At 40.2% G+C, this 21,146-nt stretch overlaps 1 protein-coding gene across 1 annotated transcript in view; it reads right to left on the reverse strand.

Moving 5' to 3' along the window:
* Positions 1–4,970: 4,970 nt before the first annotated feature.
* The window catches only part of RAMP3 (receptor activity modifying protein 3), a 31,807-nt gene continuing 15,631 nt past the window's right edge, over positions 4,971–21,146 (reverse strand). The window contains exon 4 of the mRNA XM_069859038.1: positions 4,971–5,534. Coding sequence (XP_069715139.1) covers positions 5,279–5,534 — 256 coding nt within the window. The 3' untranslated portion in view covers positions 4,971–5,278. The remainder of the gene's footprint in view (positions 5,535–21,146) is intronic.

Below are 21,146 nucleotides of genomic sequence, written 5' to 3' on the forward strand. Positions count from 1 at the left end.
GATCCTATGTCTCATTCCCTAAGGTAGTAAATGATGACATGTCAGGCAGGGGGTTAGCGGCCACAACTGACATGCAGAAGTTACTAAGCCAGGCCAGCCTAAAACACAGGGAATCTTCCCAATTCAAAAAGCTCTGAAAAGGCTAAGCAAGACCTATTTTTAAGCTTTCACTTAGCCTTACCAGGACTGCAGATTCAGTCCAGGGTTCAATCACGCATTGCTGGATTTTGCACCTGGTATGGAGTAATGCAGGGCACAAGTCATCTGAATTAGAAGAGGAGTGGCTGGAGAACAGCCCTTAAGAAAGGGGTCTAGAGACACAGGTTGACAGGAAACTCAACAGGAATCACCAGCGTGCCCTGGCAGCCAAGAGAGAAAATGATGTCCTGGGGGTGCTTAAAACACAGCATAACCACGTGATCAAAAGAGATGATTACCCCACTGATTACATCACTGCCAATCCCATTGATTATTTGTTTTCCTCTTTGCAAAAGGCCCCCAAAAGGCAAATGCACGCTAAAATAACATAATCCTGAAATCACTCACTATAGCAATACTACTTGCATTCTCATACTGCAGGGGATCACTGTACAGGAAATCGATCCTGTAAAATGAATCCCACAATTTAAAAAGGTTGCTAAGGTAATTGAATGCGTCCAGAGGAGGGTAACAAAGCTGCTGACGGGGCTGGTAGGCATGTCTTGTGAGGAGCAGCCGAGGACACCGGGTTTTTCTACTTTGGAGAGAAGGAGGCTGAGAGGTGACCTCAACTGCTCTCTCTCTACAGCTTTTCAAAGAGGAGAAGGGGAGAGGCAAGTGATCTTCTCTTCTTGCTGCAGTCCAGTGCAGGGCATGTGGGAACTGCTCTTAAGTCCAGACTTGACATGAGGAAACACATCTTTACCAAGAGGGTGGTCCAACTCTGCAACTGGATTCTTAGAGCTTGACGCCTCATGCCTGTTACTGTTTAAGAGGCATTTAGATAATGCTCTTAATGCCATACTTTAACCTTGTTCAGCCCTGAACTGGTCAGACAGTTGGACTATATGGTCACTGTAGGTTCCTTACAGCTGAATTATTCTATTCTATTCTGTTCTGTTCTGTTCTGTTCTGTTCTATTCTATTCTATTCTATTCCTATTCCTATTCCTGTTTCTCTCTACTCTACTCTCTACTCTGCTCTACTCTACTCTACAACTTAGGATTCATCTGGATATTTTTTACCCACTTTCTTTTCTGTCAACTAACAAGTCACATAGATGTTTTATTTTTTTCATAAATAGAATTACTGTCAGCAGAAAACTATAATGATTCCCAAGACCTGCCCTCTCATGCCACAGGCTGGGCACAGCTCCCAGGAGATGTCCAAGCCCTGCTCTCCCTCAACTTCATGTCACCTCAAGGGCTTCATAGAGTGGTAAAAGGCCCTGGCCTGACCAACCCTTGGGTCTAGAATCCTTCCCATGCCTGGCAGGGCAGCAGTGGATGCTCCAAAACAGTGGGACCCCGACAACCTCTCTGCATCCCATTTCTTACAGCTGCTGTCCCTGGCTGTGCAAGGGATGAGATCAGCAAGCTCTGCAGTGCTCCTCAAAGAGGAATTCCCTTGGTCTTGCCACTGCTATCCAGTTGAAAAGGATTCCCATCCCTCAGATGAGCTTTGAAGGTGGTCTCACCAGGAGCTGGCCTTCCAGCAGAGAACTTCCAGCAGATTTACCTGGCCTCCTCTGCTATTCCTTCCTCAGCCCACTCCAAGTAATTTCACTGGCTCTTCAAGGACTTCTTCTCAGATGTCTTTGGGCTTCCCCTGAGCCAGTTCTGGCAGTGGGACATGAGAAGATGTGAATTTTTATCCTGCCCTGGGGTATTGTGGCTATTGCCTCAGTGGCTGGTGGCCCTGTTCCATGGGGATGACAGGGCTGCCCATGCACAGCCCCGCCCTTTGGGCAGCATCCTTTGTAGTAAGACCTCTGGGGGGCTGTCCCTGCCTTTGGTGGCCATGCACTGGGCACAGCTGCTAGGCAACCCTGTAAATTCACCCGTACATCCAGACTACGTAACTAAGGGCATTTATCTTATAGACATTCTTTTGGATGTGGGGATGCCAGAGGTGAAAAACAGCTTTTAGCTTCCCCTGAGTTAACTTTGCAGAGACAGAGCATGCAGGATTTCCTCACCATTCCCTACCAGTGCACAAAGGGACATTTGCTACTACTCTGCTTATGGCGAGGTCTTCGTGGAAAAAAGTCCCAAATTGTTTCGTTTTCTTGACCATCTTTTTCCCTGCACTTCAGTAGCTCTTTTCCTCCTTTGGCTTTAATCATCTCCTGAAAGAGATCGTGGCCCTCTCAGCCTTTGTCTTGCTCCCACTAGTCATCGTTTTCTTCTGTAAACTCTTTGCTGAAGCTCTTATATCCCATGGAAATGCACATGTTCCCTGCTGTTTCTGAATGCAAAAAAAATCCCAGAACTCACATGCAATGAACAGATGTCAGCTAGCTGCATAGCAAGCCTGTCACTTCTCTTCTGGCCTAAGCATTTCTTGGGATGAAACAATGCTCTGATTTTAGGAAAGATTTTGAACCAGTTATTTTTTTTCAATGTGAATCTCTGTCTATTTTCCTCTGAGACTCTGTTGTAACATAGAATTAATTTTGAGTTACAAAACAAGCCAGATTCTTGGTCCCAGATGTGATTTTCTTGGCAATGGAAATAGGCTTAGAGGGAAAGATAGTAAGCTCCATGCAGTAGAACATAAACTCTAAATCTCATTAACATACAGTACAAGTTATGTCAAAAGGTCCAACAGTAACCATTCTGGTTCCCTATCAACGTATACAGCTGTTAAGAACTGGACACTGTGGTTGCTTTTTTACTAAAACACTGTAAATATGTCTCCAGATTTAACCACTGAGGCTGCATTACATTAGCAATTATTCCTCATGCACCATTTCAATACCTCTGCCTTTCTATCAAATATATTAAAAAAACAGTGGAAGATCACATTTTGGATGGGGAAGACGTACAAAAATAAGGTTAAATTTTTACATCCAAAGTACACAGCAGCGACAGAATCCTTCCTCTTCCCCCACAGCACATGAAGGAAAATCCACTATCTTTTTTTCTTTGAATGGTACTTTTCTTAGACTTTTTCAAAGCTAACACTAGATTTTATTTTCAAATTAAATAGAATTCTTTTAAACATGGCATTTGTTTAAAGAACACAGTACACATCTAGTAGCATGATGTCAGCAAAGTGATAGTTTCTTCTCTCTTACACAGACCAATTTGGTTTATGTTGAATTAGGCTGGCTGTTATCTCTAAGTTGACTTGTTGACCAAGTGAACGTAGTTTCAAACAAACCAGAACCAGTCAAGAATTTGCACCAAATGTTGCAATGAGATTGAAAAGAATATGGTTTAGAAAAAGTCAAAATTTTTGCTATGTGGTTTCCAAACTAAAGTTTTGAAATTTGATTTGAAGGTTGTTGTTGAAGTTTAAAGTAAAATCAGGATTAAAATGAAATTCCATGTAGAAAAGAAAATTATTTGGTTTTAGCCACACAAAATGGTTAATCAAACAATCTTTTGGATCAAATGAATGGATTGGATTTTGGTCCCTCATTAGTTTTGAGGGACCAAAACATTCTAATGCATGAAACACTTGTTAAGAAGAAAATGAAACCAAAATCCTGAATACATGTCATTCTTTTATAAAGATCAATTTTCTGCTAGCATCTAGAGAACAAAAAGGTTTCTTTGGAAAAACACCTTAGGAAATTAATCATTTTAATATTGAGTTAAAGAAAGAAAAAGTTGGTGCCCACAATCATTGCGAAAGGATGTGAGAACAAACCAGTACAGTCACAGATGTCCTTTGTTTTTCCACATATAAATAATTCTAGCAAAGAGGGCACTTTTAATTTATTCAAGCCTGGAAATGCTTTTCATACACATAGACCTAAATCCCAAATGCTAGACCAGAATCTTAAAGGACAAAATCTAGTCAGCAGAGAAATGAAACTTGACTTTTCAACCTGTGTTTTGTGTGCATAAGGTATGGAAAAACAAAGAGTCATTTCTATACAGATATTACTCATAATAGAAGATCATTCAACTGAAAGGCATTCTGTGAAATGACAGAAAAGGTTTATAACACAAACATAGAAGTAATTTTATTTTGGGCAGATGATCTTTATTTAAACTGTTACATAGGAATAGCTTTCTAGAATAAGATTTCTGAGTAGAATATTTTCTCCTTCCTCCTGTGTCTGTTCCAAGCTTTCATGTTCATACTTTAGTTCCCACACTCTTCGTGGGATTAAGAATTATTTATGTACAAAATCATGCTCTGCAAGGCACCTCAATCAACATGACACCTTTGTATTGACATAAACTGAAGTGAGAGTGGGGACTATACAGTGAACACCAGTTGCCAAGAATAATAATTATAAAAGAGGAAGAATAGTCCTATGAAAGTGTCTTCATTAGTCCTTAATATATTTATAATCAACCAATTTCCTTCCACATTTTCCAGCTCCATAAAATAAGACCTGCATACCTTCCCGGAGTTTGTTTGTAAGCCACACAATTCCAAGTGGCTGTGCATAAAGGCATTTTAAAAATACTATATTATAACATGGTATGATAATCTCCGCATGGGGATCGTCACTGAACATAGAAATTGTTCCTTCACCAGGACAATATTCCCAGTTCTTGATAATGATGTTATCAACTAGATTCCAGCAAAAACTGCCACTTGGTTATATCCATGTTCAGTTCCTTTGCCAGTCATCTTCTATCCAAGTCACGGCGTTCACAGACCCAATCATCAAGCATCCTGCACAAAAACTCAAGAGACATCATCTTTCTTACAACTGATGTTACACCATGCATACCTACACACTGTTTTGCAAAACTTAGTTTACCAAACAGGTTTACTCATGACAAAGTAGCTTTAACCCTTTTGCAGCTAAGGGTTCCATTTGCCTCGGAATTCTGCTGGTTTTGAGAGCTGCCTATGAATTGCATGAAGATGATTAGGTCCAATGTAAGTAGAGAGCATTGCAATAGCAACACCAATGGCCAACCTCAAAGGCAGTGACTTTCAGCAGCGGTAGCAGGCAGCTTTGTTCACAGGAACAACGTCTCTTTCTCAGTATCTCACAAGTTTCATTTCAGCAGATCTGAAATTTTTATGTCAAGTTACTCTCTTTGTCCTCCTGTCTCAGTGCTTCTAGAAGAAGGAAATGATGAAAAACAAAGCCCAAAAGAAAAACTTAGACCAGGATGTCACTTCTCTTGCTGCACCATACTACCAGTGTTATCATGGCACATGTCAACATGACTGGGATCAAGATCAGAGTTATGAGAATTTCATCTGGTGGATCTTCCCAGTGAACCTTGTCTGAAGTACAGTTTGAAAAGAATTGTTTATGGATTCCAGTGATAAAGCCCTCTGCAAGGGGGTTTGGCCAAAAACAACTCGCGTTGTTGGCTTCACGTTCTGTGCACTGGGTAAAGCTGTCATAATACCTAGGAGAAGAAGAAAGTGAAGAGAAGTTTAAACAGAACATATATGCATATTACACTTGGAGAAAGCCACATAGGGTGTCATATAGAATCTGTAAGAGTTGGTCTGTCATGAAGATACTCTGCTGAAGACCTTAATGTAACCTGTGGGTAACAAATACTACAGAATGAACCACGAGAACTGACTCACGTGTACTCATACAACTGAGAGAATTCACACGACATTCTGAGATCCTGCATGGACAGTGGTCAAAACCTATGGTTCTGGGTGCTGTAACTACAGCCAAGACTTCCTAATGACATAAGCAGAATTAGAATGTCCTCACTAGAGACATCTACAGTATCTTCAAAAAACAGACAAATGTAACAAGGACAGGACATTTTCAGGAAAATATGGATAATTCATGCCTCATTTATCATTGGACATGATGTTGTGGTAAAAATGATGATGTGACCAAGCCACAGCATAATTTACTGTGTAAAAATTTCAATTCCATTGTACCCTCAGGCAGTAAGAAGGTAATGGGAAAATAAACACACAGAAAATTAGCTTTTGACAACCTTTGTCTTTTTCCCCAGCTCCAGCAAATGCCCAGCAGGAAAAAAACAATCATTCCTAATTACATGTTTGTAATGCTCATGAAAGATTGGGAACCCCTCCTAATGCCTAATGATTTCAACACGGCATGTGCTGAGATTTACCTGTCCAGGGTTAACTTATATTTATGAGAAATGGCTATTCCTCAGGAAAAAAAAAAAAGGAAACAATAGACCTAAATGAGTAATAGGATGGAGTTCGTGGTGTTATCACAAGCCAAAGAAATTCAGGAAGTGAATGGACTATGGCAGAGAAGATCGGAAATTAAGAAGACAAAGAGTGTCTGGTCAGTACATGAAAACAGGGCAAGAAATAAAAAAGCTGAATTATTGTCCGTTGCATTTTTAAATATTTCTTCCAGTTCTTCATGACTCAATAAACTCACTTCAAAGCGAAACTAAAAATAGGAAGGAGAGCAATGAACAAATGACACGCCAATAGTATCCTGCACTATTATTCAAAGGCCCTATGCTCCCTTTCACTACGTATAAACACAGTAACCCCTGAGGAACGACTCATTCTGACATTAAGTACCACAGGGGACTAATGTTGACTTCATCCTTTGCTGTGAAGCACTGAAGAAGAGATATTCAGTGTTTGAGTCAAGACTGAAGTCCACTGTTTATGGCTTGTCTGTAGGGGAAACATCTGCCTGTCCAAGCTACAAGCACGTAGGTTGAGAATACAGCATCTGGAGCTGTGTTCACAGAAGAAAAAGCCTCACAAAAAGTTCCTTCTGCAACTTCCTCACAGTTCTTATTCTCAGGGAGTTTTATTTGTAAACAAATACATCGCTCATTCTGACAAATTCACACCCAGATGCTCTGGCACACAGATGCATATATGCACAATGTATGTATATTTTAAGCAGAGCAACTAGAAAGGAAGCTTTTGTGACAATGCCAGCCACTACAGGGAAACAATGGGAAATAAGCTAAAAGTAAAATACAAATATTAGGTGTTTGTTATTTTAATAGTGTCATTCTTGCATGCAACCTGGTAGCATCCATTCTTTATGTCCTTGGACAAAATTAGAAGCTGAAGATGTCTAACTGAATATGGGACAGACAGTCCCAGAGGACCTCAAGAATAATACATCTAAAGGCATGCCTAGAAAGCTTCACAGACTATAATGCAGAGACAATGCATCCAGTTGCCCAGACAGGTCAGTGCTCGGCCTAGCACAGACATCAGGCAGGGCTCCAGAAACCACTGGACTCTGCTCCAGCCCTGCTTTGTGCTCTAGTGAGCAAGCTTGCCCCATCATAAGTGTAAGTAACCCTGTAGTGACAGTGAGAGACCAGACATCACTGAAAATTTAATAAATAAAACCAGCATGGATAACTTTATAGTTTTGGTTTCAAAGTCAGAGGGTAGTTATGAAATGCAAGCTAATATAAAGCAATTAATTTCTAAATAAGGAATGGAATCACAAAAAAAGCCTGCAAGACTGCTATTTCAGACACTGCCTTCTATAGAGAAGCAAAACAAAAAGAATTGTTAATAATGCCTTTGTGTCATTTAATACCTTTTATTCATTAATTTGCAAAGGAAGCAAACACACTGATTGTTTTCTAGATGACAAAACTCAATCATAACATGTAATCACAATTTGCCCACAGCAGAGTGAGCAAAACTGCAAATAGCAGTTTTCCACATGGCAGAACTGCGAATAGAATAAGGGTCTCTTAGGCTCATGATCAGGCTCTAGGTGCAACCCACACTGTTTACGAGGAGTCTGATTCTTATCCTGCAACTATGGTATCAAACCTTTTTTTTTCTTGTGAAAATCCTTTTCCTTGTGAAATCTCCACTGTTTGAGCTATGCACACACACACAACACAGTTTAATTTCTCAGGAAACCAGGTCAGAAAGTGGCCTGTTTTTTCCCAAAAAAAGCTCAGTCTTCAGGTATTACTTGGACAACAGAATACCAGGTCTGTCAGAACCTAACAGAGAAAAATAAAAGGATGCCCTGAACTTCTTTCTGCGTGTGACCAACATACAGTCAGGAAAGGAACTGAAGGCAGGAACAGAAAACAAAGCACAAAGTTACAGCTGAGCAATTATCTCACAATATCCACAAAATTGCTACAGCCTGAAGAACCAGCGACAGACCTGACCTGCTTGTTTGCAAATAAGAGATATATGAACTACCATCTTTAATTCAAACTATGAAAGACACCCTGTACCTCAGTCCTGAGCACAATCAAGAGGCTTTTCTTCCAGAGAGTTCATGCAAAAGTTGATATAAATTCTAGTTTCATTTATGTTACTGATGAATGCAACACAGTTCCCAGGTTAAGGGGAACTCAGTTACAAACTAATTCTGCGCAGTTATCCACCTCATCTCTCCCATCCTTTCCACAATAAGTAAATGTCAGCACACAGTATAGATGACATTTTTCAACAGTCCTGATAACAGGTTACTAGAAAAGAAAGCTTCTGGAGCACTGCACAGCAAGTGAACCACACCACAATACCAGAAATCAGACAAAGAATGGAGGTGGGACTCATTACATCTTGCTTTCATCTTGCTTCATTTCCATGCAAATGCATCAAGTCTGTATTTTTCACCTGAAGATCAAACCTGTCTACATTCAACAAATGGCTCTTGAATTTTAAGTTCTACAAAGTTCCTGCAAAGCTCACTGAAATAAACATATGTTACATAAACCTGCATATTCTCACAAGTGGAAATCATACTTTTGAGACAAGCTGCAAATTAGGTTGCAAGGGTGAGGAGGTGAAACAGATTTAAGAATTCTCAATACTTTTGTGACTTACTTTAAACTTGATTTTCACACCTATCATTTCTCCCCTTCACAGTTTCTCATTAAAATGATGAACTCAGATCTTTATGTCTGGTAAAACATACATAAATAATTCCTTTTAACAACAAACCAGACATTTGAGTTCACCTCAGCCACAAAAAAAAAGTAATCTCAATGTTCCCTACATACATGGTATCGGGAATGTTCTTAAGACACCAATAGCATTTATGTGCCCTGAAGAAGCTGATTTTTCAGAATAAATTCAGGGTACTGATTCCAGCCTTACACAGAGAAAAAAAATACATGGATACCTGCTAATAGTTTCCTCCTTAGCAAGAGGCAAATTTTTGCTCCTGGCAATGTTTGTGCACCAGGTTTGCTGTCACCTATGGAATCTCATCATCACCCACTCATCTATGACCTCTCATCACCTACCCAGGTAGTGCAAAAAAAAATTAACATGGACCCTGACAGATGAAAAGCAGGTTCTCTACTTGTTTATGGGTAGCTAGGTTCTTCTTCGGAGGACCGGGAGGTGATTCAAGACAGCCAGCACGGCTTCGCCAAGGCCAAGTCCTGTATGACCAACCTACTGGCCTTCTATGATGGAGCAGCTGCATCAGTGGACAAGGGAAGAGCTATGGATGTCACCTATCTGGACTTCTGTAAAGCCTTTGACATAGACCCCCACAACATCCTTCTCTTTATATTGAAGAAATATGGATTTCATGGGTGGATTCTTAAGTGGATAAGGAATTGATCAGACAGTTGCATTCGGAAAGCAGTAGTCAATGGCTCGATGTCCAGACAAGAGATCCGTGACAAGTGGTGACCCTCAGAGATCCATACTGGGACCAGTGCCGTTTAATACTTTCATTGATGATAAAGACAGCATGAACATGTGTACCCTCAGCCAGTCTGCAGATGACACTAAGATGACACTAAGCTGAGTGGTGCAGTTGTCACACCAGAAGGACAAGATGTCATCCAGAGGGACCTGGACAAGCTTGAGATGTGGGCCCAGGTGAACCTTATGAGGTTCAACAAGTCCAAGTGCAAAGTCCTGCCACCTGGGTTGGAGCAACCCCTCAGTATCAATACAGGCTGGGGCAGAAGGACTCAGGGGTCCTGATGGATGATCTGACAGTGTGCACTTGCAGCCCAGAAGGCCAGTTGTATCTTGAGCTGCATCAAAAGAAGCATGGCCAGCAGGTCAAGGGAGGTGATTATGCCCTTCTACTTCACTCTGGTGGTACCCAACCTGGAGGACTGCATCCAGCTCTGGAGCCCTTAGGGCAGGACAGACATGGACCTGTTGGAGCAGGTCCAGAGTACGGCCACAAAAATGATCAGAGGGATGGAACATCTCTCCTTCGAGGAAAGGCTGACAGAGCTGGAATTGTTCAGCCTGGAGAACAGAAGGCTCCAGGAAGACCTTATTACAGCCTTTCAGTGCTTAAAGGGGGACTGTAAGAAAGACGAGGACAAACATTTTAGCAGAGCCTGTTGCAATAGGACAACAGGTAATGGGTTTTGAACTAAAAGAGGGCAGATTTAGACTAGATATAAGGAAGATTTTTTTTTAATGATGAGGGTGTTGAAACACTGCTCTCCCCAAGTGCTATTGGCTTTCTTTTTTCCTCACAATGTAGAAGCAAACTTTGGTTTTAGAAAGACATACTGTGCTGCTAGCTTTAAAGTAAGCAAAACAATGCATGGGGGCAAATTAAAAGACAGAAATCTGCATAGGCAGCAGTAGGGTTTGCAGTTTTCCTGGGGCTCTGCTTAAAGTCAACTCCCTTGAATAACTCTCAACAGCAAAACAAATGCATACAAAACCACAAAGACACCTTCCCTAGCATTTTGGTCCCTCGTAAATCTCCTGCCAACTTGCAAACTGTGTGCTCCTTTCCATCAAACACTACAGCAATGAACTAGCCCCTAATCCTCTAAGAATTAATCCTACTACTAAACCACACATATTGATTTTACTGTAATTAATCTATTTCAAAATGTAGATTAAAATCTAGATGAGCATGGATAGTAAATGCTTTACTAGCAAACCAATGTGGGAGTGGTTACTGCCAAGCTGCAGCAAAGTTCTGCTAAACTCAGGGCTAACAAATCATAGTGTTCCCATAGGAAAGGAGTTCCTCCTCCAGCCAAGTCATTGAACATACAGAAAAATCCTTACCCTCAAATTCAGGAACAGGAAAAACAAAATTACAACTAAATCACAGACCTAGATTGCAATTCCTCAAGAGTAATGTTTTATTGCTCTTTAAATCCTCACTTTTAGACCCAAATAAAGGAAGTAGTGTTCTAGTGGGAATGGCAGTAAAAAAGCACCAAGTACTGATAGCGCACTAACGCTCTAGCTTTTGCTGAACAGTATTTGTACAGCATCAAGGCCTTCTCTGTTTCTCACTCTGCTCCCCCCTCCCAGTGAAAAGACTGGTGATTGCACAATAGGCTGGGAGGGGACACAACCAGGAGGATGACCTGAACTAACCAGAGAGACACTCCATACTATATAACATCATGCTCAGCAATAAAAGGGAAAAGAAGGAATTTTAGGGAGGTTAGCCATTTTTTTGGCTTGGGAACTGGCTGGGCATTGGCCTATCCAAGGGAAGTGGTGAGTGATTGCCTTTGCATCAGCTGTTTTGTTTTCTCTCTTTGCACTTATCTTTCACCTTTTAAACAATTTAATTTTTTATTTATTTTATCTTCATCTCCAAGCTTTCTTGTTCACATTTTTCCTCTCCTCCTCTCCTGCCCACTTGGGTGGAGGAGGGGTGAAGTGAGCAGATGGCTGTCTGGTGTTAAGCTGCCCACCAGAGTTAACCCATGATATCTCTCATATAAATTCTCCCCTCTGGTTCAAAGTAGTATTTAAATTTAGAGCATTTTCTTTAGAAAATCATTTTTAACTTTTAAAAAATACATATCCACAAGCCAGCTCGTATTTAAAATACTACAATTGGAAAATGGAAGAAAGGCAAAAAAATCCCAAGGTATGGTTCTGAAATTAACAGGGTTAGTGTGTGACAATTCCTGCCAGCTGCACAATTAAAATATCACCTAGGCAAGAATACAATTGGCCAGACAACAGAGTAGGGAACACTCTGGCCTTACAGATGTTTACTTTCTACCAGACCACATACATACCCATCAAGTGATATCATTTGACTACAAGCAGCACAAATTATTACATACCTATTCCTTACAATCAAACAAGAGGTTTGTGTTTCTATAAGTGAAATGCAATCCTTAAAACTTCTTAACTTATGGATCAAGTTTCAAACTTTTTATCAAGTTAGTAAACTAGTGAAAGCCATTCATCTTCTTGGTCTTCTCATGATAGAAGACAGTATGATTTCTGGGGCAAACATTCAAACACATCACATATTTTTATGTTCCTATGCTCATCAGTATTTAAAATTTTACATCTAAAATTTTAATCCTTGTACTTGAGCATGTGAAGGGAGGCAGGAAGTTCTCAAAACTTCACACCCAAATGATCAGAACATCTTTCAATTTCTAGTAAATACTTCTCAGCACTAAAAACTACAGGTGCACTATCTCTGCTGTCTCATCTGCTTTTTTCTATTACAGTCAGCTACTTTTCTATCCAATTCAGATTATTTCACAACACAGTAAGGTAAAGGCAAAATCTGACAAAGATCTGGTGTACTTTCTTTTCCCATCAGCTTTGTGTCTCGCTTCAGTCTCATTAGGACAATCATTAGCATTTTCTAGCATATATCCTTCTTCAGATGCCAAATGTGAAGGAAACAAGAATGCTGAGAATCTTAAGAGCACCATCTGAAGGTCTGTTCCCACTTTATCTTGTCAGGTTAGACTTCAAAGCAAATTTCTGCATGCTTAGAAACTAGACTGTCTTTATAGTCAGTGGAAACACTGGAATAATTTTAGGGCATGGTGCCTATGATCTGTTTTAAGATACCTTCCTTAAGCTTCCATTGGCCAGGAAAGGAGTCAAGGACAATTAGTATGTTGGACTGATGAATCCCACACCTGTTCTATGCAGTAAAAAATGAATCACAAAAGCAATCTAGTCAAGAATTACACTCAAATATGCCACTGTCAGTGATGGAGAAACATGCAACCAATATGCTATTCTTGTATCTACCTAAGCTCAATTCCTTCCCAAAAATATTACCATCAGAGTCGCCATTGGATTGTATAATTTTCCCTTCGGTCAGCTCAAGAGCAAATGCACTTGGTGCATACAGCTATTCAGGTAAGTCACTAGCATCAGTCACCTGTTGAGGCAATCCTGCTTTCTCCCAAACACATCAGCCACTTTCATCATTCACCTTGTAAAGTTTGCTACATGTAAAGACTTATTTGACACCACTATTCTTAAAATGTTCCAACTCAATGCTAACACCATTATTCCACTACTGTTTCCAAAATTAAATGCTCACCTAGCTTCAGACCAATCCTCCAACATCAGGGGAGGAGCCAGTGAGGAGGGAAGAGCCAGTCCCCAGCCCAGAGCTGCGCTGAGCTAGTCATTCGCGACACACACTATCTCAGCATTTCAAGGCTTTTCTTTCCATCTAGATGAACCAAGCTGATGTACAAGCAGAGAAAACGTGGCTCTAATCCAGATCAGTATGACATCACTGAGCCTCCAGATGGCTATTTAAACGGCAGGCACCTGTCAACATAGTAATTTTTCTGACCAGCAGACATAGCCCATGGGGGAAGAAATATCAGGAGAGCCCTCTTCATTAATTCCAGCTTACATCTACAAAAAACTTCTTTGGCTTCCATTTTTAAAAGGATATCAAAGTGTCATCTGCTGAGTGGAAGCTGTTATTAGATTCCACTTAGTCCAAAGTAGTACAAGCCTTTCATAACATCACAGCATGTTTTCTTAAAGTGGAAATGGGAGATAAAAATATCTCATGATATCCAGCTGTGAAACAAAAATCGGAGATCAACCAGGCTTACACTTTGAGAAACATCCACTGCAGCATGTGCACAGTGAAAAATAAGTAAAATGAAAAATAATATTAATCTGCTTCTAAGTCAAACTTCCATTCGTATTAAATTTCACACCCCTCCTTACTTAATTTTTATGAGCAAGCCAAGAATGCAGATTTTTTTTCTGATTATTTCTGGAAAATGGATTTTACATACACCAAAACAAATTCTGCAATTACAAAATCCATTTGCTTTGGAGGAGAGTGGCAGCTGGTTTCTTTTCCAAGCAGATAACAAATAATGGGAGTCAAAAATCAGGCAACGGGTCTTAAACTTCAGATCACGTCAATTACTAGTGAACAAACAGGTGGGTTCTGCACTTTTGACAAGACAAGTCAGCAGCCTCCTGAGCAGGTGCAAAAAATATTATGGCAGGAGATTCTGGATGGTATCCAGTAAGACTGGCTGCAGATCAGAGTAGGGGGACTCTACTAAATTCACACAACTTCTTCTTTGGTCTTCCTAAGCTTTACTTTAATTATAGAATGAATAGTGTAATATGGCATATCATCTGTGAAAGACGACAAATTCTTGCCATAAGAAAGCTATCATGGGGTCAGTTAATTTTTAAGCACCATGCACAAGTTTACTTTTTAAGCTTTTATCTAATTCCTCTTTGGATGATGAAAATACTGCCTTATTTTCATGCTGATGGTTAAAAACCTATTTTTTTCTGTGCACAGCAATAGTTAAAAGTAGAAACAACCTTAGATTTTTGTACCTATTTTTTCATAAGTCGTAACACTAATACTTCACACTGTAACACCTTTATGTGTCAGCCTGGATATGTATTAGTTATATATACTCCTCAGTAATATGATGTAAAAACCTGTGATAGATTACAGTGCATTTTGGTAAATAATACATAACACAGACCATCTTAAGATCATTCTGCTTCTTAAGCTACCTTCCTGCAGACAAAAATCAGACTCAAGGCCACAGTGATAACTCCCAAGTTCCACAGGAGTGGCGAGAGAAAGAGATGGTTATAGAACATGCCCTAACCTGTCACAGTGAGACAAGGCTCAACTTGATCACTTCTCTCAGTACGAGCGGACACATGTTGAGGTAAATTTTCTTGTTCTCATTTGGAAAATGTAGTTGTGTGCCAGCCAATACCACTTTGTCTGTGAAGCAGTTTTTAGCTAATAACAACACTGCTTGAGCACCCTATTTGCTAAACCTGGCTCCCTCTTCCAAAAGATCGAGTAGCTCCTCAAAGGAACACATTTTTTGTCACTAAAAGATGTGAAAGCAAAAACAACAGCGATCCTCAAGAGCCTTTCAGACAATGATCTGTGGAATTGATTCAAACATTGGCAGCATTGTATGCAACTGTGTATCAACTCAGAGGGGAACTATTTTGAAGGTGATCATAGCTGATTCTCTTTATTTGTTAAATAAAAAGAATTACAGGCACAGTCTCATTTTTTTTTGGTTGGACCTCATGTTATTCTTCATAAGTACTATAATTATTTCATACATTGCCATCAAGTTTATCAACACAGCTGTCAACATAGATGTCTGCCCTTTGCAAATTATTCAATAGGCTGAAGGTGACTGATGTTTTTAAGAGTGCAGAACACTACATTTATTGTCTTCGATATACTTTCCAACATTGAATTATATACTGTTTTGAAAAGATAAAAAGAAATGCCACAGCCTTGTCAATTAACCATGTAAAATACTTTTTTTAAAGTATCATTGCTTTGCAAGCTTCTGTAATTGAAACAAGACCCTAAATACAGAACAAATGAGTAGTATTAACTCATACCTTGAAGTGCTGTCAACAGTTAACCACATGACTAATACCACATGTAGCTTAAAAAAAGAAAAATCTAATTTTTTGCCTCTTCTGAGTTAATTTGGGTAATTATATATTCATGGTTGATCCATTTAGAAAACAAGGATGTAGAAATTGTCTTGCAAGCCAAAACAGAAGAACCACAAGTTTTTATTAAGTATTCATCTTCATAACACATTTATCTTTTTGCATTTTCACTGCCTCTAAAAATATACCATCCATATTTGCATTACATAATTGATTCTAGTCTATCAGTTATGCTGCATTCTTTTATCACTAAGTAACTTTAAACAGAAATCTAATGTATTGCTTATTTTTAAATACAATATTTAATAATAAGCTCTAAGGAGATTGCCTTCTATTCCTGATCTTGCCACAATAAAATTCAAAGAGGGCATGAAAGGTGTTGAGAAGGCATATCAACTGAGAGTGATGAGATTTAACCACAGAGTGCTTTCTAATATCATCTCTAAATTGCTTACATTATTTTTTGCAAGTAACTTTACATATTAGGATTACTATATTCTTAATCATGGAATCATGGAATCATAGAATGTCCTGAGTTGGAAGGGACCCACGAGGATCATCGAGCCCTACTCTTGTCCCTGCATAGGACAACCCCAACATTCACACCATGTGTCTGAGGGTGTTGTCCAAATGCTTCTTGAATATTGTCAGGCTTGGTGCCACAACTGCTTTCCCTGGGAAGCCTGTTCACCACCGTCTGAGTGAAGAACCATTTCCTAATACCCAAGCTAAATCTTCCCTGGTGCATCTTGAAATACATAGGTAGAAAAGATGAAACATCAGCCTTATCTGCATTGCACTGAAAGCTTAAAAAAAAAAAAAAAGAAAAAGAAAAGGTAGCAACTCTATCTGTATGGAAAGCCCAAAGAAAGACCACCCTATTAAAGAAGTACAAAATGCTAGCATCTGTTACTAGCAGTCCCTGTTTTTCTATACCATATCAAACACTTAATGATAAATAAATTACACTGAAGTGAGGCCACAAAAAGTGCAGGCTTCTTTAACCTTCCTTCACAGAGATATTAAGCTGTCAAAGAATATTTTCTTCTACAAAATCTGGGGTGACTTAACTGAGAGGAGCTACACCAGGCTAAATAAGGAATTTTGATTCTTTTCTCCAATAAATCTTCAGGAAAAATAGACAGTCACTCTTCAGGCACATGAGGATGTTACTCATAACATTGCAGAAGATAATCTAGAGAGCAGGCAACAATACAGTGAGCTTTTCTTGTGCAAGAAGATTTGTGATTTGCAGCACTTTACCATGACTTTGTCCAAGATAAAGCATTACCAATGTACTAGTCTGTCTGCTAGGATATAAATCCCAACTCAAATATGGACACACACACCCCAACATTGCACAGCTTAGGAAGAGTGGGACTAACTTTTATCAGTACTATTATAGGTCTAAAATCATGTGTGCTGGCCACTCAAAGGTTCAGCTCTAGGCAGCCCCAGTTTGCCTTTTGTGTGAGAAAATTACATGCAAAAATTGAGTCTGTTCTGATACTGTTGAAAAAGTGAGCCAAAGGTGTTTGCATTCTAAGTGTGAGAGATTTTACACGGAAATGAAACAGCTTACGTGAATCAGCACCTCACTTTAGCTGCAAAACAAACCTAGTAGTTAGTCTGAGATTTTTACAGCACGTTCCTCTTCTGCAGATGTTTTGACATTAGCAGCTCGATGCAACCACTGATCAGCATCTAGATCAGACTTTCTGCCGCAGTCAATGGGGAAGATGAAAAAATTTACACAACTGACCACAAAAACAACTCAGTTTGGAGGGCTCTTACATCCCCACTTAGCCAGCAGAAGCTTTGAGGTCCAAGCTTTAAGAACTGGGGGAATATAATTTCCTCTTGGATTGCACAGTTTGTTTTCCCATTGATTCTAACTTAATCTGGCTTTCTTTTCTTTAATATTTTACTATGTTTCTTTGAAAACTAGACACTTCTATGAATAGTTTAGTTTAGCTGGGCCAAATTGTAACAGGCAAAACTCCCATTGACTTTAAAATTGAGGAACAGCATTGGGATTGTTTTCCAGAAGATTACACCAAATTTGGCTCTAGTCGTGCACATCTTTTTTTCCTTAACTCCTTTCTGAAATCTTCAACATTTGTTCAACTTAGAAGACCTTTGTCATTTTCAATGGGACTGAACTCTATTGCTTCTGTTTATAGATTCATTTTTGATGTAAAGGGTTCTGGGAAATTTACTCTGAGGTGGTATAGGAAATAAAATTCTTGTTGAGTGTGGGCATAGTCCTTGGACCATGCTCAGAGTAAAGCAGGGAATTCCACCAGGTAGACACACACATGAAATTAATCAGCTTCAGACATACAGTTAAAGACAAATTTTGCCCTCTCCTATTCTGCTAAGGACTCAAATTTAAAACTTTGAAAGAATCAGAATTGTAACTTCTTCTAGGTGCCATAGAGCAGTGCTACACCACCATGAAGGCAGGCTTGATGAGGTAAAAAGAAATGTAGGAACCACAGGAAGTCTGTTACAAATAATTCTTCTGCTGAAACAGAGAAGCCACATCTTTTCCTTACATATGTTACTCTGCTAGAACTCTCTTCCGAAACACAAACTGGTAATTGGTATTGGTAATCCTAACGATTCACAGCTGGCAAACACAGAACAATTGGCTGGGATCTTCCCAGGTAGCAGGCATACAACTTTATACACTTCTGAGATGACTGTTGCAATAGCAATACTGGCTTGAAGTAACAGAATGCCTTCCGCTGAAATAGACGACACCCAACGAGACGAAAGATAACAATCAGATCCTACATTTTTCAATTTCAGTCCAGTAGCAAATAAATGTTACTAAGGCTGGCCTGTTCCCTCAGATTGTGTTTAGTGGACTGAAATATGTAAGAAAGTATACACGTTGGGAACTGGAGTCAGGCAAATTGATAAGAAATAAGACATGCTTTCCTCTGATTGAGAAATAAGATATATTTTCCTCTGACTGTAAACAGTGGACCCTTTTGGAACAATCAGTGTACGGATGCAATGGATTAATGCTAATTTGGTATCTTTTTAATAAACTGAAGTCTCCCTATAACATACCCACTCACTGTTACAGGGTTTATAATAGTGACAGGTCCAGCCCTGTTCAATATCTTTATCAATGACCTGGATGAAGGCACTGAGTGCACCCTTAGCAAGTTTGCAGATGATACTAAGCTGGGTGGAAGTGTCGATCTGCTGGAGGGTAGGGAGGCTCTGCAAAGGGATCTGAACAGGCTGGACCGCTGGGCAGAGACCAATGGCATGACGTTTAACAAGGCCAAATGCCGGGTCCTGCACTTGGGGCACAACAACCCTAAGCACTGTTACAGACTGGGAGAAGCCTGGCTGGAGAGCTGCCAGGAGGAGAAAGACCTGGGGGTGTTGGTTGACAACCGACTGAACATGAGCCAGCAGTGTGCCCAGGTGGCCAAGAAGGCCAAGGGCATCCTGGCTTGTATCAGAAACAGCGTGACCAGCAGGTCCAGGGAGGTTATTCTCCCTCTGTACTCGGCACTGGTGAGACTGCACCTTGAATACTGTGTTCAGGTCTGGTCCCCTCACCACAAGAAGGATGTTGAGGCTCTGGAGCGAGTCCAGAGAAGAGCAACAAATCTGGTGAAGGGGCTGGAGAACAGGCCTTATGAGGAACGGCTGAGAGAGCTGGGATTGTTTAGCCTGGAGAAGAGGAGGCTGAGGGGAGACCTCATTGCTCTCTACAACTACCTGAAAGGACGTTGTAGAGAGGAGGATGATGGCCTCTTCTTTCAAGTGACAGGGGACAGGACAAGAGGGAATGGCCTCAAGCTCCACCAGGGGAGGTTTAGAGTGGACATTAGGAAAAAAATTTTCACAGAAGGGGTCATTGGGCACTGGAACAGGCTGCCCAGGGAGGTGGTTGAGTCACCTTCCCTGGAGGTGTTTAAGGGGCGGGTGGATGAGGTGCTGAGGGGCATGGTTTAGTGTTTGATAGAAATGGTTGGACTTGATGATCCGGTGGGTCTCTTCCAACCTGATGATTCTGTGATTCTGTGATGTAAAAATGTGAAGTATTTTTCTTGCTACATCTCGAAGAGGCTGGCATTCTTCTTCTGGTACTGCATATGGTGAAAAACAAGCAAAGCTTCAGACTGACTGATTTCTTCAAACAAAACAATCTCCATAGATAGGCAGGAATTTCCTTGTGCAGGTAATGAAAGTGACACCAAAGGGAAGTACAATTGGAAAGGATAAAAGCAAGGTGGATACTTAACCTACATTAACAGAAACATAGTCTAATATTTTGAGTCCTATAGGTATCTTTCTTCGCTGTAAATAGTCCCCTTAGTTGAGGACGCCTATCAATATGAACAAAATATCAGCAAATAACTCAGTTTTGTCATTATAATACAATTGTAATGAAGATCAAATGGAGCAAAATTAGTGCTTTCTTTAAAATAATTAAAACAGCTTGCAATTAGATGAGTTGCAAAATTAAAATTATTGTCCCCTATCATACAGCTACTTGTTAAATAAATTTACCAGTAGCCGTCTTGCAATGCTTTTCTTTTCTTATGTGTACACATTTTTCTTTGTCAGATTTGAATGCAATTTCTGCAAGCTAGATAAGAAGCGCTTATCTCCTCTTGCTCCTGCCACCAAATGGAGAACTGCACGAGTACGTCTTTCACTCCAACAACATGAGATTTAAGAATTTACCTTTTAAATGGTTGCAAGGCTGTAAATTTCATCTAGTGCATGCAAATAGAAGTGCTAAACAGGAATAGCATCTAAGTTGTTAATACACTGTGAGATTATGAAACTTTACTAACAGGTGGGACATTTAAACACCGGCATTAGCAGTAAGAAAAACATGAGGAATGGCTGCAACATGGCACAGCAGTCCAACATTTCATTATCTATTGTTTCTACTGGTAATCAGCTATTTAAAATCCTGCATAAGGTAATTGTGAAATCTTTCATTATATAATGTGATACCAAATAGGAGACAAGACCAAAGATCATACGAGACAAGAACACACATGGGCCTGAATGACTCGAGTACTGTGTTCAGTTCTGGGCCCCTCACCACAAGAAGGATGTTGAGGCTCTGGTACGAGTCCAGAGAAGAGCAACAAAGCCTGTGAGGAGGCTGGAGAGCAGGTCTTACGAGGAGCGGCTGAGAGAGCTGGGGTTGTTTAGCCTGGAGAAGAGGAGGCTGAGGGGAGACCTCATTGCTCTCTACAACTACCTGAAAGGAGGTTGTAGAGAGGAGGGTGCTGGCCTCTTCTCCCAAGTGACAGGGGACAGGACAAGAGGGAATGGCCTCAAGCTCCGCCAGGGGAGGTTTAGGCTGGACATTAGGAAAAAATTCTTCCCAGAAAGGGTCATTG

Source organism: Phaenicophaeus curvirostris, chromosome 6 (genome assembly GCF_032191515.1).
Source record: "Phaenicophaeus curvirostris isolate KB17595 chromosome 6, BPBGC_Pcur_1.0, whole genome shotgun sequence".
NCBI classification, from domain to species: Eukaryota; Metazoa; Chordata; class Aves; order Cuculiformes; family Cuculidae; genus Phaenicophaeus; species Phaenicophaeus curvirostris.